Genomic DNA, 27,973 nt, shown 5'->3' on the forward strand with positions numbered 1-27,973 from the left:
TAAATAGAGCTGTAATTCATTTAGAGTGAGCTGTAATTCATTAAGAGAGCTGTAATTCATTTAGAGAGGGCTGTAATTCATTATAGAGAGAGCTGTAATTCATTTAGAGAGAGCTGTAATTCATTTAGAGAGCTTTAATACATCAATCTCTTTAACTTGTTTAATGTGATTAAAGAGATCTCCAAATGATTTTGATTGGTGCCTTTTTTTCAGTCGAATTAGAGCTGTGTAATTCCAGACACTTACATTTGTGTTGTATTAAAGAGAACAGTAAATGGTTGCTCTCATTTTATTCCAAAAATCACCCCCACATCATGCAATATTTCGTTTTTCGACAACATCACTGCTTATATTCATTGCAACGACAGAAAAAAGTACAAATTGCCAACGATCTGAAAAAACAGAAACAGCCAAAAAAGCACGAAGTCAAAAGCTCCGCAAACGGACTTCCACGTGACCGGGCGGTCAATTTCTGGGGTGCTTCCGTTAGGATTCGAACCCCCGTCCTCACCCTGAAGTGGTCGGTTACATCTTCTCTTACAGATCAGAATTCGTACGATTTTCACCATTTCAATGAAATGTTTGGGTATTTCTTTGCTCTCGTTACTGTGAACTGTTCGGAGTAAAATCGCCGTACAGAGTATGGCCAGAACACCAAATCCATATTGATAAATGATGTAGTAACTCAACAGAGACATATTCTCCGAGTTCGCTGGCACGTTGTCCACAAGAATTCCCAAGTACACATTGAAAGAAAGGAGAATGCTTACGGAATATTGCAGCTTCTCTCCTGCATTTGCCGGGACAATGAAAACAAACACGTTCAGGAATCCGATCAGAACGGTTGGTATAATGAGGTTCATTATAAGAAAGGTGGGTTTCCTTTTGGCTTTAATCGAACACGTTATGGATGAATTTGAATAATGTGAATTGACCTCCAGGACTGACCATAGTGTATTGGAGTTAACCATGTCACAGACACCAGTAGAAAAGACGACTTCCCCGGGTTTACTGGTAATTTCAAACGAGCACTCTTGAGTGTCATAAGGGAAGTACGTCATATCAATGTCACAGTGAGATTTAAACAGTTGTTTTCCAAACATAAATACCATTCCATAATTTTCAAAGAATTGTCCCAGCACGTGTGATAAACTCCCTATGTATGATTTGTGTCCTATTGAATTCTTCAGCATGAGTGTTGGTGTCCAAACAGAAAATTCCTGCTTCTTGATGTAGAAATACGGGACTGGGTATTGGAGGTAGTCCCAACTAGCGGTGTCGTCTATCCAGGATACATAGAACAAAGTGTTTATCTCCAGCTTGTTTTCAATATCGAGAATTTCAAAGTTTTGAATAAGTAAATAAACATGTGTTTGAATCAGGGTGGACTGATTATAAGCGGGTCTTAGGTCAGCTCGGTCTGCATTTACTTTCAATTTTTCTTGAAAAAGCCTTCGAACATCAAAAAACGTCCCAGTCCTAGTTGAACAGCTCTGCAGTAAAAATATCAAAATACAACTCCAAACATTCAACATCGTTGCGTCTTTTATTGGTGGCCTGAGTGAATGTTCGTTACTAACACCGGTCATTCCTAGCTATGAATTATGGAATACGATGTGCTTGGAAATCAATAAATCATGAAATATAGAAATGAATAGCTCATAAATTTACACGGAATGTCCATACCTTGCTCATGGATTAAATCTTTACCTAGGGCTGTAACTAATTGTAAGCTAGCTTAATCTAAGTGTTCTACGCTCATCTGTCAACTCATCGTCGGATACCTACAGCTGATTTCGTCTTCTACTCAGACGAGTTCAGTCGTGGGTATCCAACGATGCTGTCCAATGGAGGGAGTGTCCTCATTCACTACATGGGTTCAGCAATTCATTAGTTCAAACTCACATTCTTACCATTCAATACTACTACAAAAAACAGACAGTCATCCAATATATTTTACTTCGCATGTATAAACACAGGTATCTCTGAATGTTAATCAGTAAATAGATACAAGTAGAAAACACTCTTATCTATCTATATAATATATATAGATAAAGGTTTTTTTAAATTTTTTTCTATTTATATTTATTGATTAAAATTCAGATACATGGTATAAATTACGGAATAGAACGTTAAAAAAGAAGAGCCCCCACCCCCCTCCCCCCGATTAGAACTACGTACTTGACAATATCGTTAATGATTGGCGAGCTGCTACTCCGTGCATGTTCTCACTATGGAGCCAACGTACTTAATTAAACTCACCTCCATCTACTGTAGCGAATCAGCTGTGTTTGTTATTGAGACTGCTTCGTGTTTTTTGAAGAAAAAACAGTATTTTTCATTCAACTCTCTCTTTCTCTACACACACACACGAAGACGGTTACAGTTTTATATTGAAGACGGTTACAGTTTTATATTGAAGACGGTTACGGTTTTATATTGAAGACGGTTACGGTTTTACAAATGTTGTCTTGTACACATCAACTATTCGATTTAATAAAAGTCTAATACCGGTATTACCCCTATTGATATCAGATTCTCTAAATAGATTGGTAATATTGCGTAGGCCTAAGACTGAATTATAAGTTGTGATATCATGTTTGGTAAAATGTGTGATCGCGCCGTATTTTTAAGGCAGAGTTTCACGATGCCCATTATGTTGATTTCTATTTAATTCTGAACATGACAAACAAGACGTCATACTGTATTCTTTTATTAAAAATACAAATATACCAGAGAAACATGTGCAGTCACGTGCTTTCTGATACAGCAGCTGTATACCTATATTCTGTCCTGTCTTCCGCAGATCATGTCTCCGGTTTTCTCCGAACACGGTGGTGCTTGGTTCTGTTGGGGTTTTCGGTGCTTGGTTCTGTTGGGGTTTTCGGTGCTTGGTTCTGTTGAGGTTTTCGGTGCTTGGTTCTGTTGAGGTTTTCGGTGCTTGGTTCTGTTGAGGTTTTCGGTGCTTGGTTCTGTTGGGGTTCTTGGTTCTGTCGAGGTTTTCGGTGCTTGGTTCTGTTGGGGTTTTCGGTGCTTGGTTCTGTTGGGGTTTTCGGTGCTTGGACACGGTTCTGTTGGGGTTTTCGGTGCTTGGTTCTGTTGAGGTTTTCGGTGCTTGGACACGGTTCTGTTGGGGTTTTCGGTGCTTGATTCTGAGCTGAATGAAGTCCTTTCTAGGATACCAGCTTCATTTTGCACTGTGGGTGTAAAACTTCTGAGAGACAATCATGCGTTTCTAATTCTGGATCGCTTTTCGAAGTGCGTGAGTACACCCCTGAGCACCTATAATGAGATATATCGGTATATCCTGGGCTTGGGTTGAGCCCTGAGAAGCCTTTCTGTCAGGGGTTGTAGAAGATGAAGTCTGACCGGCGGGTCCGGGAGATGACCACCACTGTGTTGGACACGAGGTCGGTAGGAAGGTCGTGGAACGCTTTGGTGATTAGATTAGCCGTTTCCTTGTTTTGAACCCAGACGTGCAATATCTGTTTGCTCCATTTCTCTAATGTATTTCTGTTTGCCTGGTTTACCCCTGTGTGATATATAGGAAATCATTTTAATGTGTATATTAAGTCTTTAACACAAGAATTGGTAACCCAAATTACTACCATAAGCTACATTCTCTTACGGGGCAAAGCAATTTTTTCACGATTTGTGTTTTGATAAGAACACATTTATCGTTCTCAGAGATGAACACGCAAATCAAAGTTATATATTTCCCTAAGAATTATTAATGATATGATACAATCAAAAAGTTTTTATTGTTTTGTTGTTTTATATGGACTTGGTAGGAATATAGGCCTACCTTTGAGTTTCTTCATCAAAAGATTCATAGCGTCCTCCTGTGTAAAGTCACCACGGTACTTCATCGCACGTGTGACAGACACACCCACTTTTGTGTCGAAAATTTCACACACATAATCTGTTATTGATCCTCCCTCCGGAAAGTAAGACACCTCCATTTCAGTCTGGAAAAGAAATGTCTCGTAATGAAAACAGGGTTTCATGAAATTTTAAACATGCCATGCCAGACTTTTTAAAATATTCTTTAAAATCAGAGTACAGCGTGCCATTTTTATCCGTAAAATCTAGTACATTTAATATAATTTATTCAAATGTTACATGGTACAATAAATTCATGAAAGTATATCCTCACCTTGAGAAGCTTGGCGTGGAAACTCTTGTGAAACGTTTCAAAGGACAGGACTTCCGAAATAACAGAATTTCCCCCAGCGTTCGGAACACTCCAGATTTTTTCCGCTGCCTCTGACAGCTTCATACATTTGAAGTGCACCGCTGGGTCGAAATCTAGGTGAAATAAACCTCCATCCCTGTTGCTCTGTATCGACTTCTGCAGTGCGAAGTAGTCGTAAATTCGAATGCAGAAATGATTCCCAATGTACAGATTACAGGGGGGAGATTTCACTTGTGACTGGGGTGTAACTTTCTCGTAACCCCCATGCTTCGATAATAAGTTCAAAGTCACCCTCCTCTTGTTTGACACAGGAGTATTTAGAGACCCGTTGGTGTGGCGGACCTGAGAAAAAACGGTGGGGCGGAAGAGGCCCGTGAAGGGAGGCCTGCGCCTGCCTGTGATGTCGAGCAGAATGGTGATGATTTTGTTCGTGAGCCATTGTGAAGAATTTGTGTATCATATCAGTCCGACTGCAAAATGTTAAATTCCTGCTGACGATTAATATTAACTCTCTTGCGTTTCAGTGCATGATGAAATATCGCGAAACGCAGTGTTTATATACTGTAGTCATGCGGTCATGTTTATTTTTATCTCACTAAATATAGCAGCCTATTAGAATAGCCTATATAATTAATTAGAATAGCCTATATAATTAATAATATTGAACCACATCCATATGCATACATCCAAGAGACGGGTGTGGGCGAAATAAACCGAGGGAAAATACCCGTTTTTATTGTATGAGAGAGAGAGAGAGCTAGCTGATAAAACTTGTAAAGTGAGAACTATTTTTAACCATTTGACGGATGTCATGAGGACAAAAGTGGAATTCTGTCCTTACAATACTAACTAACTATATTTATTTTCCAATCAAGGGCCCTCAAGGGGCAGCATGAAAATACATACAAATAATGTACATATACATATACAAGTAAAGAAAGAAGTGATTACATAACACATAGTTATATACAAATACAGTGTACATATATATTGTTCAAAATAAATTTTCCAGTTATATTTAGAATGGATGGCTCTTCAGAGCATAGTATGTAAATGAATTTTTGTTCATCATTGAGTTTGGTAAAATTTTTAACTGTTTTTTTCTATAGAACCACAAAAAGATTTTCTTTCATCAGCAAACTTTTCAAATTTAATCAAAAAATATTAGGAATGTGGGCATGCTCTCATTTTTTTCTTCTTCAAAAATCGAAAGAGCTTAAGGTGTCCCTATAGCTACCATATACCTAACATAGTACTTTTTGCCTTTTACAAAAAACAACAAACAAACAAAAAACAAAAACAACAACGTATGAGTGTATTCTCTCCTAAAGATATTGTGAGGACGTCCCAGAGAGAGAGAGAGAGAGAGAGAGAGAGAGAGATTATAAAACGTGTATATTTTTAACCATTTGACAGAAGTTGTGAGGACAGAAAGTACATTAGGAGGACAAAAGTCGTTCCCATAAACGTGAAATGTGGATACCCTGTATAAATCTTATGTACATACCCCCTCCCTTCTACAATGAGATTTTTATACAGAACCAATAATTTATCCAAAATATGTTACTTCCCCACCGATCACCCTTATAAGTCATTCTGAATAGTCAGTTTCTACCTTCTGTAAGCTTCTGAGATGACCACATGCGAGATACTAATATCTGTAATTGTTCAATTTCCAAAGGTTATGAGATTTCTAAGTTATGTATGGATTGATCCATAACCATCGATTAGGAATTTCAGGTACTCTGCAGTACATAGCCTTGACTTTTAACTTTTAAAATTCAATATTTTGGAGTTGCGTATTGATATATTTGTATTTAGAAATGATTTGATCTTTTAAAGGTCTGTATACTTTGTCTTTGCCAGTTTCTCCTTATTAAGTTACTCTGTACATGTAATATTAATCCTGTAAAGCTTCGAAACTGAATGACTTAGAATTTGATTGTAGTGCTAATTGGTATTGGGAACTGAAAAAATGGGTGGGGGTGATCAGAGAGAGTATGGGTCCAAACGTCAGGTGCCTGTGGGGTCAGACCCAGAGTTATAATGTAGCTCGAGTATTGATCCATTTCTAATAAGTATTGATCCGTCTCTACTAACAGTGGAGGCTTTTAAGAAAGACCGAGTCTCATCTGATCTCTTTATTTCCTTGTCCATACAGTTTTACATAACTTGTTTTTTTTATGAAGACTAATATGTACAGACTAGTCATTTGGAGTACACATCGGCATCGACAGTGAGCAATTTCTCAAATTTACTTAAATTCGGTTTTCAACTTTTTTTGTTGTTGTACATTTTGCTTTAAGAGAGTGTATCTAGCAAAGCTTTTAAATGTCCTGATGAATCTTTGGCATAAATATAAAGTATATCCAAGCTTCTGGAAAAAACACTGCAGTTGCAGAGAAATGCCACCTTTATGATAATTCACAAAAAGTCACATGTCCTAATTGCTGGTTCCACTTTTTCCATCATGTTGGATTCTGCACAACACACCTCAACGATTCAACAGATGCTTCGGACTGCGTGTAGAAAAGTGTACAGAGGAGTAAACCACTGCACTTGATTTCAGTTTAGGAATATACAATGATCCCTGATATCTCAAGTGTGTCCTCTTATACACTTAATGCAATATTACAAATTCTCACAAAGAAGATCTGATAGCTGTGTACAGTCTTTTTTTATGCTTTAATCACTGTGTGTTCCGGATTACAGAGAGATGGTCATACATTTACTTCTTCAAAAGTCTGACTTACAACAAAAAGCAACAAGGTATTAAAATATCCATACAGTTACACAAATCCATACAGTTACACAAAGGCCATAGTGACAAGTGGGAGGACTATGTTTACACAGTCGCATATCACCGACACATGGACAAACAAGTTGGCTGCGTCAAAGTATGCAAATAAAATTTACACAACACTAGTTTGGGTGTCAACCAACTGACACAAATCAACAAATACAGTTTTAAAACTTCACATCAAAATGTTCAAAGTGGTAATAATTTTTAATACAAAGTTTTCAGCTAAAGCCAAGAAAATAAACTAAAACTTAATGTCAAAGACACACAACAAATTTAGATTAATACAATTTTCCATGTTTGTTTAGAAGACTAGTCAGATGCTTAACTAAAACTGCGAAATGTGACCCGTACAAAAAAAAAAAATACTGGTAAAGTACCAGATAAAACTGATATTCTAAGTATAGGTATTTACTATTTACATTTTCCATTAGTCAAGAAACAGAGTGTTAACTACCATACTATTTGTGCTCTCCACATATTTTTCCATGAAGTTAAAAATGGTGTATTTCATTATCAGTTTCTCTGCATGCCATAAGCTTTTCTTTTTTTTTTGAAATCTAAGATCCTAACTCAAGTATCACTCATCTATATCACAGTCCCAATGGTTGCGCAATATCTGTCACGCCCACCTTATATACAGAACAACATACAATGATATACACAGATATGTGTACAGTAAAATATCATTTAATTGATTTCCCAAGTAAAAACATCTATTAATGAATAATAATGAATGAATGGACTAATGGAATCAATAAATTGTTACTGCATTCCAGACATGAAACATTGCTGAAGTAGATCAACCTGTGTCTCTGTGGCAATGAACACTTTTAAAATTTCTGTTTGCAATACCATCTGCTTTACTGATAGCACAATATAAATCCTATTTTTTTTCTGACATACATGTAACAAAAACATTTTGCCTACCGTAGCTACTAAACAATATCTTGCAAGCTTAATAGCGTAAATTTGGGTATACTTCCTGATCTACATGTATGATAACAAATGGCAGTTATCTAACAATTAAACACCAAGTACAAGTGAACTCTTAAAACATATCTCACTAGTGTCATAAAACACCACAAAGTATGTTAAAAAACCCAGAGATGATTCCTTGATATAAAATGACTTGATACATGTTTACTGCCAACAACAAATTTTTTAATGTAGTTGGCTCTCTACTGTTATATCATAAGTAATGCATGGACAAGAATAAGCCACAACTTAATTGCAAACAACGAAAATGTAGTTATTTTTCAACAGTTACTTCTGTCGTAATGCACGGACGAATACATGCTATAACTTAATTGCCTGTAAACATTTAGTCTTTGTGTCATGCTTACAGCAATATATATATACACACATGTAATACATCGATAACAATAGAAGAATTCAATAACAAAACAATATCATTGATTTCATAAGAGGGGCTGTTGTTGGGGAGGGGGGTGGTAAAACTGTCTGCCGTCCACCTGTGACATAGTATACTGAAAGTTCTGCTGGGGAACCCCACTCGGCGTGGAGGACACTTGCTGTGGCATTGATGGATTGTGGGATGGCGGTATTGCATTCTGGGATTGATCTGGTGGATAAGTGTTCATGTTTGAATCCGACACACTGTTGAAAAGAAATATGCACAATTCAATAACGAAACATAAAATTCACCAGTGATATTCAAGTCTCTAGTTTTCATAATTCTTGAAAGCATATACATTTAGTTACATCGTTCATTGATTTGTTATTTGGGGGGGGGGGGGGGGGATTCTTTTGTTACATGTACAATAAAACATGCTTATAACAAACATGCATATATCGGATTTTCACTTATTGCACAGAGAAATTTATCCCTCTAGGGAGGAAAATCGCAAATATTGTATTGTATATATATAACAAAGTTTGGTTAGGGCTATTCCAGAAATAAATATATGGGGGGGTTGGGAGGCACCTTTTGTATATACCAAGCACCCATAAAAAAAAAATAAAAAATTACCCCATGACCCATCAAATTAATAAACTCATTTTACAATGACCCATCTAAAAAAAAAAAAAAAACTAACCAGACCCACCACAAAAATATTTTTAAAAATGAAAACGGTACAAATCTCGCGAGGTTTTCGGGACAAACATTCTAGTCAATGATGCGGTAATGCCTGTGCGACATTGTATCACAGTAGTTCTGAAGAAACGATGTCACAGCAACAATGAAAGGCATCTATGGCGGGAATGTTGGAAAGATTGGGAGTTCAAACGATGCTATTATCATGAAATGGGTATGGATATGTTTTTCTACGAATCGTTCGTCTTCTAATGGAGCCCGCGCCCGGAGGCCTCTATATCACCATCACACCGACTGATAAATATAACGCATCGGTACCCTCGTATAAATCAACTAAGGTTTGCCTATTTTTATTAGAAAACGGAATACCTGTTGGTTTCAAAATATTCCCAAAATCGATGCACTGTAAACTGTAATAATCTACAGAACAGAGTTCGCCGCCATCACGTCCAAAGGGACCCTACTAAACGCGCCTCTAATTTGAAGAGTGCCGTTATGGAAAGTTATGCGCTGCAAAGAGCGACAACTCGAATAGTTCTATGTTACTTCCGATTTCCGATTTCGAAAGCAGCATTTCGAAAGCTCGTTTTCAATTTTCCCTCCGACGTTTTGTAACCAACACGACAAGAGCGACAATAAAAATATTCTGAAAACTCAACACCCACATGGCACAAATTAAAACAATAGAAACTACCCACCACCCATAATAAATATTTTTTTAACAGTCCAACCACGGACCAATTAAAATATGGAAAAATACGACCACCCATGCAAAAAAATATTGTTTGCCGCCCGACCCCCCCATTTGATCATTTCTGGAACAGCCCTTACATTGAACTGGTTTTTTTGTTTTTTGTTTGTTGGCCCTGGAAGTTTGCTATACCCATGTTTTACTGTAAAACTATAATGAAGTTTGGTAATAACAAACTGTTTTTCACTGGCCCTGGAGGTTCGCTATATAACCGTGTTTTACTGTACATAGTGAGTTGAACTATTTCAGTCTAATCACCTGTAGGATTGACTGCTTGGTGCTTGTTGCATGTAACCTTGTGGATTCATTGTCATCTGTGGTGGAACTGACGAGTTCATCTGATTCTGAGGCATCTGAACATTAGCTGGCATCATGCCAGGATTCTGAGGCATCGGCACCTGGGGTATTGACATCTGGCTGACTGGCATTGGTCCTTGAGGAACCGAAACAGGTGGAATCTGACCAGGGACTGACTGAAACTGGGGTTGGCCATTATATACTGACTGTAGAAAACAGAATATTCCAACAACATTAAAATGACTTGGATTTACACCAAAACAAAAAGATTTCAATTTCATGTAAGATCTCTATCTACACAACAAGAGACCCATAGGCCACATCGCTCACTTGAGTCACCTTGGTCCATATCAGAAGACTTTCTATATATATTTGCATATAAAACCTTAGTCCTTATTATGGCCCCAACCTACCCCTGGAGGACATAGTTTTTGCAAACTTGAATCTACACTATGTCAGAAAGCTTTCATGTAAATGTGAACTTCTTTGGCCCAATGGTTCTTGAGAAGAAGATATTTAAAGATTTTTCCTATATATTTGTATGCAAACATTGGATTCCCCCTTGTGGCCCCATCCTACCCCCAGGGGCCATAATTTGAACAAATTTGAATCTGCACTATGTCAGAAAGCTTTCATGTAGATATCAGCTTTTCTGGCTCAGTGGTTCTTGAGAAGAAAATTTTTAACGATTTTTCCTATATATTTGTATGTAAAACTTTGATCCCCTATTGTGGCCCCATCCTACCACAGGGGGCCATGATTTGAACAAACTTAACTCTACTCTATGTTAGGAAGCTTTTCATGTAAATATCAGCTTTTCTGGCTCAGTGGTTCTTGAGAAGAAGATTTTTAAAGATATTCTCTATATATTTGTATGTAAAACTTTGAACCCCTATTGTGGCCCCATTCTACCCCCGGGGGCCATCATTTTAACAAGCTTGAATTTGCACTATATCAGGAAGCTTTCATGTAAATATCAGCTTTTCTGGCTCAGTGGTTCTTGAGAAGAAGATTTTTAAAGAATGTCCCTATATATTTGTATGTAAAACTTTGACCCCCCTCCCCTTGTGGCCCCATCCGATCCCTGGGGGCAGGGATTTGAACAATTTAGAATCTGCACTATATAAGAAAGCTTTCATATAAATCTCAGCTTTTCTGGCTCAGTGGTTCTTGAAACGAAGATTTTTAAAGATTTTTCCTATATATTTGTATGTAAAACTTTGATCCCCTATTGTGGCCCCATCCAACCCCCGGGGGCCATGATGTTAACAATTTAGAATCTGCACTATATCAGGAAGCTTTCATGTAAATCTCAGTTTTTCTGGCTCAGTGGTTCTTGAGAAGAAGATTTTTACAATATGCCACCAAAATTTCACATATTCTTAATTATCTCCCCTTGGAAAAGGGCATGGCCCTTCATTTGAAGAAATCTGAATTCCCTTCACCCAAGGATGCTTTGTGGCAAGTTTGGTTGAATTTGGCCCAGTGGTTCTGGAGAAGAAGTCGAAAATGTGAAAAGTTTACAGACGGACGACGGACAAAATGTGATCAGAAAAGCTCACTTGAACCTTCGGTTCAGGTGAGCTTAAAAATTATAATGAAGCTATTTTGTAGGAAAACATGAATTGTACCTGACTGGGGAAGTTGTAACTCATTGAAGGTGCAGTGTGTTGAGCTTTGTAACCGTAAGGAGCTGGAGTCTCCTTCATTAGATTGTGGTACATCTGCATAGCTTCAACCACTTTAGAATTTAATTCACACAAACCGGCATGTTTTCTGGTAAAGATGCAAACAGATTAAACATGTTCCATAAACTCTGTCAGAAAAACACCTGCATTTTCTTACAATTATATTTAAGGATATGTGTCATTGCCGACAACATACCTTTACCTTTAAGATTGTCGTGATTCTACCGCTCTAGTTGTGTTGTAAGACTAATGATACGGAAAGAACTCAAATACAAAGGTGTTTAAAAAATGGCAAGTATAAACTCACTTGTCAATTTTCTCCAGTTCTGTGTCGATTAAAGGGGCCATTCTAGAACACTGGTTCTCTAATCGTAACATTTCAGTGGAATCGGTTTGTGTTTCACCTGTTGGGTCAGAATTCTGTATCAACTGCAAGACCTCGTCGATCTTACTCTGAAAAATACACAAACAAAATAACAGAAAATCTGTTGTCTCTGAAGAAAAAACAAAACAAAATAAAAATCCCCCAAGCTTGTGGACTTTTCTTCTGAAAATTGATGTTGATATCAGAAGTTCTGCTAGTACATTCACATCATTTACATGTATATTTGAGCTTTTGCATCATCAAATGAGTCAATAAAATTGCAGATAATCAACATTACCTCATCAATCGTTACATCATCTGATTCGAAATCCAAAACTTGGACTTCTTCTTTAAATGAAACAGCCTTTTCTGCTTTAGCTGGAATCAAATGATAAACTAGATTACAGCATTGACCAGTGAGCTGAGGGTGGACACTAGTTACATAGTAACAAAAAAATATTTCACCAAGAACCTTTACTTGAATGTTTTGCTATTAATCCACCTTCATTTCAGCGAACTTTATTAATATCTCTTTGAAGCCTAGTAGATTGTACTTGAGAAGACCAGATCATAAATCCAAAGTGACATATACACGTAACACAAACAGATTTCACTTTTTTCTAATATATATAAGAGACCCCAATTAAGATCTGCAATGAACGAAACAATACAATCTCTCGTTATTAACTTGTTTCAACATTTATATCTATAGAATCCATTATCGGTTGTTTTTCCGATTTTGAATCTCCTTTGGTTTCTTACATTCCTCAGGTTCCACTGTCAGGTCTGAGGTAACAAAGTTGGCAGGGAACAACCCCTCTCCTCGATGATTAAAGCCTTTCCACCAGTTAGCATCACTACAACAAATGAGAGAGATCACAAAACCACACCATGTACACAGTAAAGTGTTAGGACAGGTATGTCATGTCACAAAACCACACCATGTACACAGTAAAGTGCCAGCACAGGTATGACATGTCACAAAACCACACCATGTACACAGTAAAGTGCCAGGACAGATATGTCATGTCACAAAACCACACCATGTACACAGTAAAGTGTCAGGACAACTGTCATGTCACAAAACCACACCATGTACACAGTAAAGTGTCAGCACAGGTATGACATGTCACAAAACCACACCATGTACACAGTAAAGTGTCAGCACAGGTATGACATGTCACAAAACCACACCATGTACACAGTAAAGTGTCAGGACAACTGTCATGTCACAAAACCACACCATGTACACAGTAAAGTGTCAGGACAACTGTCATGTCACAAAACCACACCATGTACACAGTAAAGTGCCAGGACAGATATGTCATGTCACAAAACCACACCATGTACACAGTAAAGTGCCAGCACAGGTATGACATGTCACAAAACCACACCATGTACACAGTAAAGTGTCAGGACAACTGTCATGTCACAAAACCACACCATGTACACAGTAAAGTGTCAGGACAACTGTCATGTCACAAAACCACACCATGTACACAGTAAAGTGTCAGGACAACTGTCATGTCACAAAACCACACCATGTACACAGTAAAGTGCAGGACACTGTGACAGATGTTTTCATGAACACAAATTTTGATACTGAAAAGTAAATACATGTAGTCTGTTAACACTAACAAAATGAACAATTGCTGATAACAATGGCAAAATAAAGAGGACTAATCGTGTGATAATTATAAAAAACAACAACAAAACTTTATCTACATTATGATAATTGAAAAACAAGTTCTATAACTTTAATGAATGTTTCTCATTGACTTGGATATTGGTGTGAAGGGGTCATTGATGTCAGAGAAAACCAGGGTTCCCATAGGAAATCTACGTGGGAGGGGTCACCACAATATTGAGATAATTAGGTAATTATTAAGTGAACTCTGTTGACACTTTATTGAAATCCTTTTTTATAAATCTTATGTTCAAAATAAGAAATGGGAGGACACTGCACAACAATCAAGAATTCATTATAATTAGATAATTGCATAATAACTGCAGAACTCACATGTTAATGAAGACCCTGAATCAGTTAATCAATTCACATACCTGTCATCAGTAACACTGATAAATTCTCCCGACTTAAACGTCAGTTCATTATCCTCTGCTGCTTCAAAGTCATAAAGAGCTCGAACCTACAACACAACAGACATTGTTTATAAGTCATAAAGAGCTCAAACCTACAACACAACAGTCATTGTTTATAAGTCGTAAAGACTCAAACCTACAACACAACAGACATTGTTTATAAGTCATAAAGAGCTCGAACCTACAACACAACAGACTTGTTTATAAGTCATAAAGACTCCAACCTACAACACAACAGACGTTGTTTATAAGTCATAAAGCTCCAACCTACAACACAACAGACATGGTATCCACACAACAGACACAGTATATCTGGTGTTTCTGTAGTTTCAAACATGTCAAATCATTTGCTACATACACATACTCTGTATGTATGTTTAATGATGGGTCTGTCAAAAAGAAAATGCTCAGTGCATGTACTTCTGAAAAAGCATCAATTTCATTCTATTATTTTTACTATTTTTTTATTTTACAAGTTCTACAAAAACATGCACATTAACATTTCTGTATGGCACCTCTGTGTATGAGACCAGCTGACCAGCCTCCAGATTAAACACTCACCTTCCGAACTTCCTTGGGTTTACTGCTTGTGGCATAAATAGGTGAGGAATTAAACCCTGCAGGATACAAATTGGTGGTCTTGACGCTCGATTTCTCATTCTCCCTTAGTGAAAGAGCTATGGCTGTTTAAAAAAAATACAATGAAGTGAAAACGGACAAAAATTTAGTCCTTTTAAAACTGAATCCTTTTTATCATTTGATCGTTCAAACAAATATTAGCAACAGTCAAATCACAGTCATATTTCCATTAGTAATCGAGTGTAATTTGACCCTCTCATTACTGTGTTTTGCATATAATCCAGTAGCCCTTTTCACAAAATATCTTACGATTACCATAAAAATGTTCTGTTTTTGAACTATACAAGTTTTATTATCAATGGATGTACTTCATGTATTCATTCTGAAAACTTGCAAGAGATGGAAAATAAAGAAATTACAGTGTTTCTAAATTTACATATTTAGTAGTCTTGAGATTTTTTTTGTGAAAAAGACTATGGCTTTCCACTTCACTGTTTATCATGATGAGAAACATATTCACATGTTCATGTAAAACTAAAGATCAGGCTTTTATTTGTTTAGTAGAGTGAACACAGCTCATTAAGAATAAATCAACAAGTGTTGGTCTCACAACATAAAGTTCCATTCAAATTTCGGGATTTACCGTACACAGCAAAATGTGCAACATACATTTCTGAATTCACAAAAGTTGAAAACAACTGTGATACTTAAGAAATAAATGCTATTTTTAAAAATACATGATCATACACCAGCATACTGTTCATGAAGATTCTATTCTACAATCATTTCTGTAAGAATTGTCAGCTGTGGAAATGGACATACTGAATTCATTAAGATTCATACACACCTTGTTTACAACTGCAGTGCATTCATGAGAAAATGGCTATCATTACAATACGTAGAGATATCAAAGAAAAAAACAGTGAAAAGGTAAGTCTATTTGTGTATGTTAAGAAACGTAAGGTATCTGTGCGTGTGCTGACATGCATTTCACATGTATGTACATATACCGTACCTGATTTTATCCATACATTTAATATACATGTATAAGTAAAGTGTATGCTGCCTAGTTTGCTGTATAACTACATTTTTCTTTATATGGTCGTGGTACTACGTTGCACATTTTGCTGTATAACTACATTTTACTTTATATGGTCGTGGTACTATGTTGCACATTTGGCTGTATAACTACATTTTTCTTTATACGGTCGTGGTACTATGTTGCACATTTTGCTGTATAACTACATTTTTCTTTATATGGTCGTGATACTATGTTGCACATTTTGCTGTATAACTACATCTTTCTTTATATGGTCGTGGTACTATGTTGCATATTTTGCTGTAAAACTACATTGTTCTTTATACGGTCGTGGTACTATGTTGCACATTTTGCTGTATAACTACATTTTTCTCTATATGGTCGTGGTACTATGTTGCACATTTTGCTGTATAACTACATTTTTCTTTATACGGTCGTGGTACTATGTTGCACATTTTGCTGTATAACTACATTTTTCTTTATATGGTCGTGGTACTATGTTGCACATTTTGCTGTAAAACTACATTGTTCTTTATACGATCATGGTACTATGTTGCACATTTTGCTGTATAACTACATTTTTCTTTATATGGTCGTGATACTACAAACCTTTAGCTATGTCGTCCTCCTCTTGTTGGTTATTGACAACATCAGGATTACTGCTCAGCTGTGTGGTCTTTTTGACCTCAGAAGAAAATCAATCAAATTAACACGATGGTTCAATTCCACTGGTAGCTGATACTGAGAGAAATAGATATTTACATGCAAAAACGCAGTATTAAGTCTTCCCCGGAAGACATGTGTCGCCTGCTAGTTCATTCTATATGTAATATATCACGTATAATGTTGAAAAAGTAAATTATTGAAATGGTTTTTGTCACTAAACAGGAAGTTGATAAGCAACAGATTCGAAAATGTCTTACACAATACAGTTGGCCACACTGATGCTCTGTGCCAAATATCAGGGAGTTGCCCCATGTGGTTCTTGAGAAAACTGTGACAGAAATTTTTTTGCTGTAAAAAATTCTAAGTCCCGGCAAACAGGAAGTTGATAAGCGACAGATTCGAAAATGTCTTACACAATACAGTTGGCCACAGTGATGCTCTGTGCCAAATATCAGGGAGTTGCCCCATGTGGTTCTTGAGAAAACTGTGACAGAAATTTTTTTGCTGTAAAAAATTCTAAGTCCCGGCAAACAGGAAGTTGATAAGCGACAGATTCGAAAATGTCTTACACAATACAGTTGGCCACAGTGATGCTCTGTGCCAAATATCAGGGAGTTGCCCCATGTGGTTCTTGAGAAAACTGTGACAGAAATTTTTTTGCTGTAAAAAATTCTAAGTCCCGGCAAACAGGAAGTTGATAAGCGACAGATTCGAAAATGTCTTACACAATACAGTTGGCCACACTGATGCTCTGTGCCAAATATCAGGGAGTTGCCCCATGTGGTTCTTGAGAAAACTGTGACAGAAATTTTTTGTGACGACGACGACACAAGACGATGGATAGTGATCCCTATATGTCGCCACTGCGTAACGCAGGCGACACAAAAAAATATATACATGTATATAAAAACAATAGTTGAAACTTACAGGGCCATCTGGGTCATTGAAATCCACTCCCTCTGATTTCAAACTGCTATAAAATGATGGAATCAAACTGTGAAGAAAATGGGGGGGAAATTCATCAAAACAAAGATCAAACATACTACAATGTATAAAATATGGTTCAGAAAAAATTCTTTTTTGAAATTGCACATGGTATTCAGTTTTTATAACTTATTATCATTGGTCTATAACAGGAATAGGTAATCAATTCATTAGACCACATACCTCAATGTAGGTTCCTCTTTAAATTCTTTAGATTCAGCCCATTTCTTGATCATTGATTTCAATTTTTGAGCTACTTTTGGGTGAGCCTGTCAAAAGAGGATCTCCATGTACATTTTGGACAGATATTTTACACAGCTTCAATATCAGAAAGTTATTTTCATGTTTCTAAATTCAATCTATTTTCCCAACTTTTGAATTTCCAACTTAAGATTTTAATTTCCTTACTCAAATGTAGTGGTAATACCTAATTTTCACTGCAGTTCATGGATTTATCTCTCAGCAAAAATAAAACTGCAGCAAAAATAAGGCTTAATATAGCATTTCCTAAACAAACTAGAGCTGACTTAATGGGACAAATATATCCTGCTGGACACATTTTAACTGGGGCAAAGAAATACATACGAAAAGGGTTCTATCTGGTCCCTAAAATTGTAAGACATGCTTTTTATTTCTGGTAAATGTGTTTTCTGCAAGAATCTCGAAACAACTTCCAAAAGAATAGGTTTTAATGTACTTAATATTTTATTAGGTGAACTCCCATTGTCGAAAGGCAACAGAATTGTAAACTTCCTTATCCTTTATACAAAACAATATATTTTTTCTTGTTTGAAAAAAACCAAATTGCCAAGATTCTTGGAACTATTGTTCTATCTATACAACAAATACAAGGTTGAAAAATGTATTGCGTATCAGAATTTAGAAATACAAAAATTTTAAAATACCTGGCATGTATGGAAAACACTTTTTGACAACTTAAAAAAAAATCATAATTTTGCTATTTCAAGCAATGTTTTTTTTCCCCCTACTTTTGAAGCCACATGTACTTTTATCTATTTACTCAAGCTCTGTATTGTTATCATTTTTCTCTTACAATTATATTAAAAATGCAAGCACTTACCAACAAATGTATGAGTGTGAGTATGAAAGTGTGTGAAAGTGGTTAGAAAAAAATGGCAAATGTTCTTCTGTCTTATGTCAATGTTTGTGAAATAAAAAATAATAAATAATAAAAAAAAAGTTTTGAATCAGAAAAAAAAAAAAAAAAAAAAAAAAAGAATCTCGAAACAAATCAGTTGTTATTCTTAATTTGCTCAAAATGACCTAGATTCAGAATTACAACATGATAATAGTTCACTACCATTTTTGGTATTCTGAATGCTGTTTATCAGGTTTTCTTTCATTCATAAAACGTTGATCACAGACTCAAATAAACTATAAATTTACACCCCAGCTGTGGTAACAAATCATAAATGATAACATGCCGAGTGGAAATCAAGTCATTACCTTATACAAATAAATTAGAGAGAGCTGTCAGTCGCTTAGTGGGCAGGGCTACCTGCTTCAGAGCTGTCAGTCACTTAGTGGGCAGGGCTACCTGCTTCAGAGCTGTCAGTCACTTAGTGGGCAGGGCTACCTGCTTCAACTGTCTACATCTACTTTGTATGACTCACGTTTGATGAAGAAGAAAAATCAAAGTGGGGGTTTTAGATCTTGCTTTAAATTGTCATGTCTTTTCTAATAAATGTAAACTGAATGGAATAAATGGAAAAATAAATCACTAAACTAAGTAGAAAAAGAACTAATGTATGTAAACAAAAAATCCTATTTACATATTCGATTTACATATTCGATTTCTGGTGTTCTGTTAATCTACAGATCTTTTTTGCTTTATAAACAGTATGAAGAATATAAATAATGAAACTCTACAAATTTTTAAAGCTATTATTGGTTTTATTTTACAATTTTTTTTATTAGGGTCCTGATTCAATCTGTTTTTTCAACTCATTCTTAGACCGTGACCTTTATCGATCACGGAGCTTTCACTTCTCAGTTCACCAAATATGAAATCTCTATCTTAAGGAGGAATGCTACGCCAGAGAAATTTTGATGTGGATGAAAAGAGAAGGATATGTATACCAATATTTTGAAATTGAAAATTTTCAAATTTACTTTATTTAGTCAAAAAATGCAGTTTTAGTAGAAAGCAAAGAAAATAATTTAAAATCCCTGCTGGACTCGAATCCACGATCTACAGTTCAGCAGTCGACGTGTTAACCTAATGAGCTACTCAGCTGGACTCAAATCCACGATCTACAGTTCAGCAGTTAACGTGCTAACCTAATGAGCTACTCAGCTGGACTCAAATCCATGATCTACAGTTCAGCAGTCAAAGCATAAACTGCAGATTTTTACACCACTTGTGAAAAGCAAAAAGACCTTCAAGAGACAAAAATCCTTATTGGTCAGAACAATGCTTCACAAGTCAATGCAGGCACAGATGTGATACCTATATAGGAGCATTTGGTTTATATACCACTTCTGATAAGCTTGGAACAAGCCAAAACAATGTTCTTAACATTGCATCAAAACATAAGCATATTATGCAGACTAACATATAGTGAGTGGAGTCTTATTTAAAAAAAACAAAAACAAACCCAAAAATGATCTTATTTCATGATTCATCACAAGTGAGTTGCGAATATATTCATATTTTATGGATATATGCAATACTCCCAGGAGAGCTTGATGGTGTACATGCTTATTCCCAAGCTGAATTCCAACATACTGTAACCTACTTTTTGATTGATCAGGGTTCGACATTCTGAGATGAAATCTCTGGATGAAATCTCTAAATGGAAAGGTCTACCACAGTTGTTAACACAGGCATCCAAAAGCTACAACAAAACAAAATCATATTAACACCCATCAGAGACAAGGCAGCCAAGGAGGACAATTAATTATATCTAACCCCAGATTATGCTGTCTCAATGAGGACAAATATACAGTAAAATATGGTTATAGCGAACCTCCAGGGCCAGCAAAAAAAAAAAAATGTTATTAAAAACCAAACTTCATTATATCAAAAACAAAATTCTCTCTATTTTTCCCTCATAGGGGAATAAATATCACTCTGCAAAAAGCATGAATTCATTATAATCATGTTCTTTACAAGAGTGTTTTGCTGCAACTGAGTTGATATTTCTTAGACGTATTAAACAATGATATCAACCACATCTAATGATACAAACTTCGCAATGGTCATGCATAGTTTTGAATAATATCAGTGCTACTGTGAAAGAAGACATTTTTATTGTTATATGACATTTAATAATTATATAATATACGATATGATGTAAAATGATATTTGATCATTACATTATTATAATAATATATGATACTTGAGGATAATTTCCAGGACCTAAAAATGCTCTTACAAAAATTTTTTAAATCTAAAATAATTAAAAGTTCTATATGTAATACCTGTATAAACTAAAGTTAATTCTCAAATTATTGCCACTCAATTCATTGCCATTTTTGTTACAAAGCCTCATTTTTCTAAGAATGTTTTTCCTATTACTTAAAATTCTCGTTAAAACGTCAAATTTGCTATCACCATTTGCCACGTTGTTTTTATTACAAAAGTCTATTTCAAACTGTTAATGATCTCGATAAACCACCATGGGTGCACGTTATCAGTGATGTGGAAAATTGGTCAATATCGATCCCTGGCGTACACCTGGGCAGAAGGTACCCAGTATTAAATAAACAAGATAATCACTTAATATGAACCGTAGTCTTATTGTTTTTACCTCGTCGAAAAATATTTCAGTTTAGCTATGGCTTCGCCACAAAAGAGGTTTCTGTTGACTTTTTAAAGAAAATAAGCAAATTATTACATACCATGGAAACCATCCGAAATGTACACAACAAGAAATCACCGATCATTCTACCATTTTATGGGAAAAGTCCATAAAAAAAGCAGATGATAGGTGATATTTTGGCTGCAAAGGATGAAATACTCAATATTCATCCAGCTAATAAAAGCTCACCTGCCAGGAAACAGCCATGCAGTGTGCTAAATACTGACACTGGACAAGGTTTTTAAATAGCTTGGAACATACTGTCTATATGTGTCTTGTACGTGTATTGTTTTGAAAAGAAGCTGTATCATTGATAAAACTTTTAATCATGTTAGAAAATGTGGGGAAAAAATTACGTGATATTTTTACATTAAGTTTGTACGTAAAGGAAAGATAACTCCTTTTACATATACAAGAATAGTACTAGTCTTTCTCACCGAGATGGCGTAAATTCAATACATCGCCAAATTCGTTATAACACCATAAATTCAAAAGAACGAAAGGTAGTGGTTTATAGAGAGTCGGCTGTACAGCACTGGAATTCTGTTTACTTTCAATTACAGTAGGAATATACCCATTATTACTTGTCTGGTTACATTTCCTGACAGTAAGATTATACAGATCATTATTTGATTACAATAGGGTGACTATGTAGATACATTGAGGTTGTTTCTTACTGTTAATGCCTGCATTGCAACAAAGGGTACACGATGATTCAATCTTTTAGCTATGGATCGCAAACAATCTTTTGATCTACAATAGAAAAAAAATTACATGTATTACACATTTTACTCTGCACAGTCACCTGAATCACTATACAAAATCACTGCAAAAATAACCATTGTTACATCAAATCAACCAATCAAAAATAACCATTGTTACATCAAATCAACCAATCAAAAATAACCAGTGTCCATAGGCAATGCTTACATCAAATCAACCAATCAAAAATAACCAGCGTCCATAGGCAATGTTTACATCAAATCAACCAATCAAAAATAACCATTGTTACATCAAATCAACCAATCAAAAATAACCAATGTCCATAGACAATGCTTACATCAAATCAACCAATCAAAAATAACCAGTGTCCATAGGCAATGCTTACATCAAATCAACCAATCAAAAATAACCAATGTCCATAGACAATGCTTACATCAAATCAACCAATCAAAAATAACCAGTGTCCATAGGCAATGCTTACATCAAATCAACCAATCAAAAATAACCAGTGTCCATAGGCAATGCTTACATCAAATCAACCAATCAAAAATAACCAGTGTCCATAGGCAATACTTACATCAAATCAACCAATCTGTGTTCTTTTTAAGCCATTAACTTAATTTCAAGCTGAAAACAACTTCCTACATGCATATTTAAAGTAAATTTCAAGAAGAAGAGATGCTTAAAAGGGACATGGACACTATTTTAGGCAGAGCTGAAAATTTTCAAATTCTATTTTTCCATTTTTAACGTTTAGAATGCTTAACTAAGGTATCTGTAATGATGAGCAAAAATTTGAATGTCAGTTGCAGAGGTACAATGTACATGGGAGATACAGAGCTCACAATTCTTTGTTATGTAAACAAGGCTTGAGCCATGTTTTTGTTTACATACATGTAGGTTAAATATACTAGTAAAAGTTCGTTTAAAGCAGATTTTTCAATTTACATTTTAATTCTGAGCACAGTTAAATAGTTTCTAGCGTTTAGCACATCTCATTTTGTTTTAAACATGCTATTTTCTATTAAGTAATCTATATATGTAAACAAAAACATGGGCACGAGCCTTGTTTACATAACAAAGAATTGTGAGTGATATATCTCAATTGTAACTAAAAAACTGATAATCAAATTTTGGTTGACCATTAGAAATACTTTAGTTAAGCATTGTTAACAATAAAAATGGAAAAATAAAATTTGAAAAATTTCATCTCAAATCGTGTCCATGCCCCTTTAACTATGGCTGTCCTATAAAGACTAACATCTTTGTGGGACACATTTAAAATAGGAGAGAGGATGTTATTAAGTAGAAACTTTTAATTATCAGCTGAAGGATTAAGTATGGACCTCTACAATCCCTGCATTACAAAGTTCTGAAAGAAATGAAAAATTCTAACCTTTAACCTTCACCTCTACCTTGGTTGAGAATCATACACAATAATTGGTCATAATCAACACTAAGCATGGGAGCAAAACATTTCTCTGTTTAATACAAAAGAGTGGTCTAGACAATGATTTCCCACAGTAAATACCTAACCTTGACCTATTCATTTGATCTTGGCCTAGAATCACGACAGTTCCTTGGGTTATAAATAGATTGACAATCAAGATGATTCTTGCACTTACATGAATGTATATTTTTCAATACATATCTAATGCAACAGATAACAACAAAAGGACCAATCGGCTTCCTGACTGAAGATACATTACAAACAAATGACTTTTAATCAACCAATCAGCTTCCTGACTGAAGATACATTACAAACAAATGACTTCTAATCAACCAATCGGCTTCCTGACTGAAGATACATTACAAACAAACGACTTCTAATCAACGTAATTTCCTAACATAACATGTTTTTATTGAAATATATAGAGCAACTGGATGGACTGCTCCTCACTGAAGATACATTACAAACAAATGACTTCTAATCAACGTAATTTCCTAACATAACATGTTTTTATTGAAATATATAGAGCAACTGGATGGACTGCTCCTGACTGAAGATACATTACAAACAAATGACTTCTAATCAACGTAATTTCCTAACATAACATGTTTTTATTGAAATATATAGAGCAACTGGATGGACTGCTCCTCACTGAAGATACATTACAAACAAATGACTTCTAATCAACGTAATTTCCTAACATAACATGTTTTTATTGAAATATATAGAGCAACTGGATGGACTGCTCAATACACTTAAAGTGTCATCTGCAGAAGGACCTCTTTGTAAACAAAGAAGCTATTATATTGAAAACAAATGATATGACATCATATTGTCTCTCTCAAAGACATACGTCCAACACATCTGATCTATACAATTCAGTTAGCAGGTCTTTCAGCTTCCTGTTCTGTAATGAAAGGTTCAGTAAAGGAAATTTGTGTGCAATATGAAATTGTCCCAAACAAATCATAAAATCCACTGTGCTATGAAACTGTCAACAGGAAGATGAAGTACATTTATTGAAATAATTATGCTCATGTACAGTTTTCTTCTGGAGACAGCCTACATTTGTTATTCATCATTAACAAAGACAATGATTATATGTATGCTTCTACCATTTTATTGTAAGAATGAAAATGACAAACTGCTACTCTACTCTCTAAACTATCAGTTTACTCACTCATTGTGTCGACTTTATTGACTGTGTCCATTATAACTATCAGCTTACCCACTGCTTGTGTCGACTTTATGTCCATTATAACTATCAGCTTATCCACTGCTTGTGTTGACTTTATGTCCATTATAACTATCAGCTTACCCACTGCTTGTGTTGACTTTATGTCCATTATAACTATCAGCTTACCCACTGCTTGTGTTGACTTTATGTCCATTATAACTATCAGCTTATCCACTGCTTGTGTTGACTTTGTGTCCATTATAACTATCAGCTTACCCACTGCTTGTGTTGACTTTGCGTCCATTATAACTATCAACTTAACCACTCATTGTGTTGACTTTATGTCCATTATAACTATCAACTTACCCACTGCTTGTGTTGACTTTATCGACTATGTCCATTATAACACCCCAGTTCTCCTCTGTATTCATTTCACTGGTTGCCTTCTCTGAAATTGTAATTGATTAAAACTTTCTAAATTATGATTATATGCCACTAATTTGTTAAATTGACTTTTAAAACAATATTCCCGATCCCTCTATTTTTTTTTTTTAAAGTTGTAGTATATGAGAGAAGAAAATCTGTTTGAGAAGCGGTAGTGTCGGAGGAAAATTCTCTAAACTACTATCCAGATGCTTTACCACACATTAAAGCTGTCCTGGTCAATGTTTCTATGGGACATGTATTTATATGCCAATGAACTATTCATTAATTGTTGTATTATTACAAAATCACATTGTTTCATTGTCACAAATACGAAAGTTAGAGAAAAGGGTAGTGAAATGTACAATTGCTAAGCATCTTCAGAATTTGAAGATAGCATGTTCTGAAAATTTAAGTAATTTCATACAGTACTGATGAAGAAAATGCAAAATACTTATTCTCTTCTTGCATTTTTCAGCTTTATTTTTCAACAAGTGCATTTTAAGGTGTCAGGGTTTGACACTAAGGCACGTCCGACCGACCGAGTCTACTAAATGATAGGTCAGGTCGGGTAAAATATCGATTTACTAGTCCGACTGGTCGTGTTGAAAAAATAAACAAGAAACATTAGTTTAAACCATAAGATATCTTATTCTTAACTGACAAAAATAACTGTAAAGAGTTTGTGAGCAATTTTAAACCGCGTGATTACAAAAATCTCCATTTTTAGTTCTAATAAATAAGTCGCTGTCGGAAGTGATGTTTTACGACATTTATTCTTTGTTGATGTGTGTAAAGTTATGTTTCGGATAAATAGATATAAACTGAATTTATTTTCGTTTAAAAAAACCAAAACAGTTTATTTTAATTGAATATAAGAAAGTGTCTATCAAATTAATAAATTACATCGTAAATAGCCATTTTTCGGTGTTGACACATGTGCGGGAATGTCTCGACTTCTCGTCCTCAAGGAAGGATGTTCCGAGAGAAAAAAAGGAATAGGTTTGGAAGAAACAAAGCAGGGCTTGTGAAATAGAAATTTTAAAAAACCGGTTGAGGTCATTTTATTCTAACAAATGAACTAAAGAATTTCTGTGCCGAGTAGAATTTAAAGAAACAGAAAATGCGTTTGAAAATAAAAGTATCAAATTGAATGACGAGACTAAAAGATGTTTTTGAGACAATTAAGTACGTTTTAGTTTAAACTTAACGTTTGTCATTTGAATTAAGTACTTAAATATGGAGAAACCACCAGGGGTTTTTTTTCTCTGGAAAGTTGGTCAGAGCTAGTTGATGTAAGGTCGGGTCTAGTAAAAATCATTTGAAGTAGCCCAACTGGTCTAGTGCTCAAAAAAGTAAATGTCAAACCCTGGGTGTTTTAAAATTTGTCTGACATTTGGATTAATGTATTTGGCATTTATGTCTGACATCATCAGTTTTATCTGTTCTGCTGACGTGAAAGATGACTTTCAACAACTCTAGGTCAGTGAGTAATACATATATTTTTTTTTTTGAAGTCATTGGTTATATTCAATTCTTGACACTATAAGTGGACTCTAAATAACAATAACTTGTTTTACTTGAAACAAAGGAATTAAGAATAGGTGCCAACGATATCATGGATTAAGATAAAATTGTTTCTGAAAATCGTGATAAAAAGGCGTGAAGTCTTGGGAGATTTCTTTCATTCGGTGAGTGTAAACACATAATTTTCTTTTGCCTAAAATGTGCTAATTCATATAAATTAAAGAAGCAATTTGCACACAATTATAAACTGAATTCAACATATTTTAAAAGCATTTTGCCATTTTTTTTAAATGCTCCAAAACTTCAGATATTAGTTGCTGCAATTCAAAAGTACACCATCAAAATAATCAGAAATGATCTAAAAATTTAAGACTGGGTCACCAAGGTTTGACTTTTGTTTATATTTATATGTATTTATTTGATGTAAAGTTTTATAACAGACCCATAATGACTATTTTTGAGTTTTAAAAAAAGAGCCTACATATCGGATTATCCTCCAAAACACAATATATTTATCGCATTTCCAATAATAGTTTTTGAGAAAAAAATTTCAAAGTAATTTAGCTGGATCTGAAGTGCCGTGCTAGCATCACAGCAGAAATATATTTACAGGATACCTTTGTCTATGTTATCTACAATATACACTTGATCCCAAAAACCCAAATCATTACAGGCATCATCAGATAATCATTGGGAAAATGAATTCATAGATATATGAGGACCTTCTTCTCTTTAACATTTATTCCAATTCTTTCATAGATATTATTAAAAGAAAACAAAACCCTATTCTGAGTATGCTTCTATCTTAAATATGTAGGTTACTTAAAGACATGATTTATTATTGATTTTTTTCCCTTCAAAAGTTCTAAAACACAGCAGAATTTGTTTAAACAACCAGGTCTTAGAATTTAGCAATTATATCACATTATTGCCTTTTTTATTTCGATCAAATTTCATTTATTCAGTATTTAGTTAGAAATTACTAAATGCCTCGAGTCTTTGTGGAATATTACAGACACAGTTAGTCAGGTGTCGAACGCTGGGTGTCCTTGAATTTCTCATTTATCACCCTAAGTAACTGATTTTGATGGAGACATATTCTCCACATTCTAAGCAAATCGCTCTCTTACCGACATCTCCGTCGAAAGGCGTTGAAGGGGTGAAAAGTGGCATTATATTCTTCTTCTAACACTTCTGTCGTAGTGAAAATATATTACGGAAGTATTAACGACGCATGTTCTGACGTCACCTTTTGTTTACTTCCGTCAGTCAGACCCACATGATGCTTACTCTAGTCACGAGTTATCTTCCGTACAATATTGTCTTT

The 27,973-nt window shown here is 35.1% G+C and overlaps 3 protein-coding genes across 6 annotated transcripts; all 3 read right to left on the minus strand.

Annotated features, from left to right (window-relative positions):
• Window positions 1-273: 273 nt before the first annotated feature.
• On the minus strand, window positions 274-2,564 carry LOC125646616 (acetylcholine receptor subunit alpha-like). Its single transcript, XM_048873019.2, has one exon. It carries the CDS (start codon window positions 1,587-1,589, stop codon window positions 354-356), a length of 1,236 nt encoding a protein of 411 aa, XP_048728976.1. The 5' UTR covers window positions 1,590-2,564; the 3' UTR covers window positions 274-353.
• A 133-nt stretch (window positions 2,565-2,697) lies between these two features.
• On the minus strand, window positions 2,698-4,964 carry LOC125645519 (AAC-rich mRNA clone AAC4 protein-like). The gene is made up of 3 exons (XM_048871069.2): window positions 4,157-4,964; window positions 3,806-3,968; window positions 2,698-3,532 (listed from the first exon to the last, which is right to left on the minus strand). The coding sequence occupies exons 1-3, from the start codon at window positions 4,277-4,279 to the stop codon at window positions 3,342-3,344; spliced, it is 477 nt and encodes a 158-aa protein (XP_048727026.2). The 5' UTR covers window positions 4,280-4,964; the 3' UTR covers window positions 2,698-3,341.
• A 1,897-nt stretch (window positions 4,965-6,861) lies between these two features.
• Window positions 6,862-27,919, minus strand: LOC125683884 (signal transducing adapter molecule 2-like). Of its 4 annotated transcripts, none has more exons than XM_048925387.2 (15): window positions 27,777-27,919; window positions 25,063-25,144; window positions 22,024-22,099; window positions 20,282-20,380; window positions 17,706-17,791; window positions 17,466-17,532; window positions 16,482-16,548; window positions 14,816-14,937; window positions 14,216-14,301; window positions 12,917-13,011; window positions 12,453-12,532; window positions 12,098-12,243; window positions 11,734-11,878; window positions 10,064-10,308; window positions 6,862-8,615 (listed from the first exon to the last, which is right to left on the minus strand). In XM_048925387.2, the coding sequence occupies exons 1-15, from the start codon at window positions 27,817-27,819 to the stop codon at window positions 8,417-8,419; spliced, it is 1,638 nt and encodes a 545-aa protein (XP_048781344.1). In that variant the 5' UTR covers window positions 27,820-27,919; the 3' UTR covers window positions 6,862-8,416. The 4 variants fall into 4 exon arrangements, with proteins under 4 accessions (XP_048781344.1, XP_048781343.1, XP_055997508.1 ...); XM_048925386.2 differs by having other exon boundaries at window positions 16,482-16,557; XM_056141533.1 differs by lacking the exons at window positions 25,063-25,144; window positions 27,777-27,919 and adding an exon at window positions 24,791-24,818 and having other exon boundaries at window positions 16,482-16,557; window positions 22,024-22,097.
• Window positions 27,920-27,973: the final 54 nt, after the last annotated feature.

This window comes from Ostrea edulis, chromosome 6 (genome assembly GCF_947568905.1).
Source record: "Ostrea edulis chromosome 6, xbOstEdul1.1, whole genome shotgun sequence".
Taxonomy (NCBI): Eukaryota; Metazoa; Mollusca; class Bivalvia; order Ostreida; family Ostreidae; genus Ostrea; species Ostrea edulis.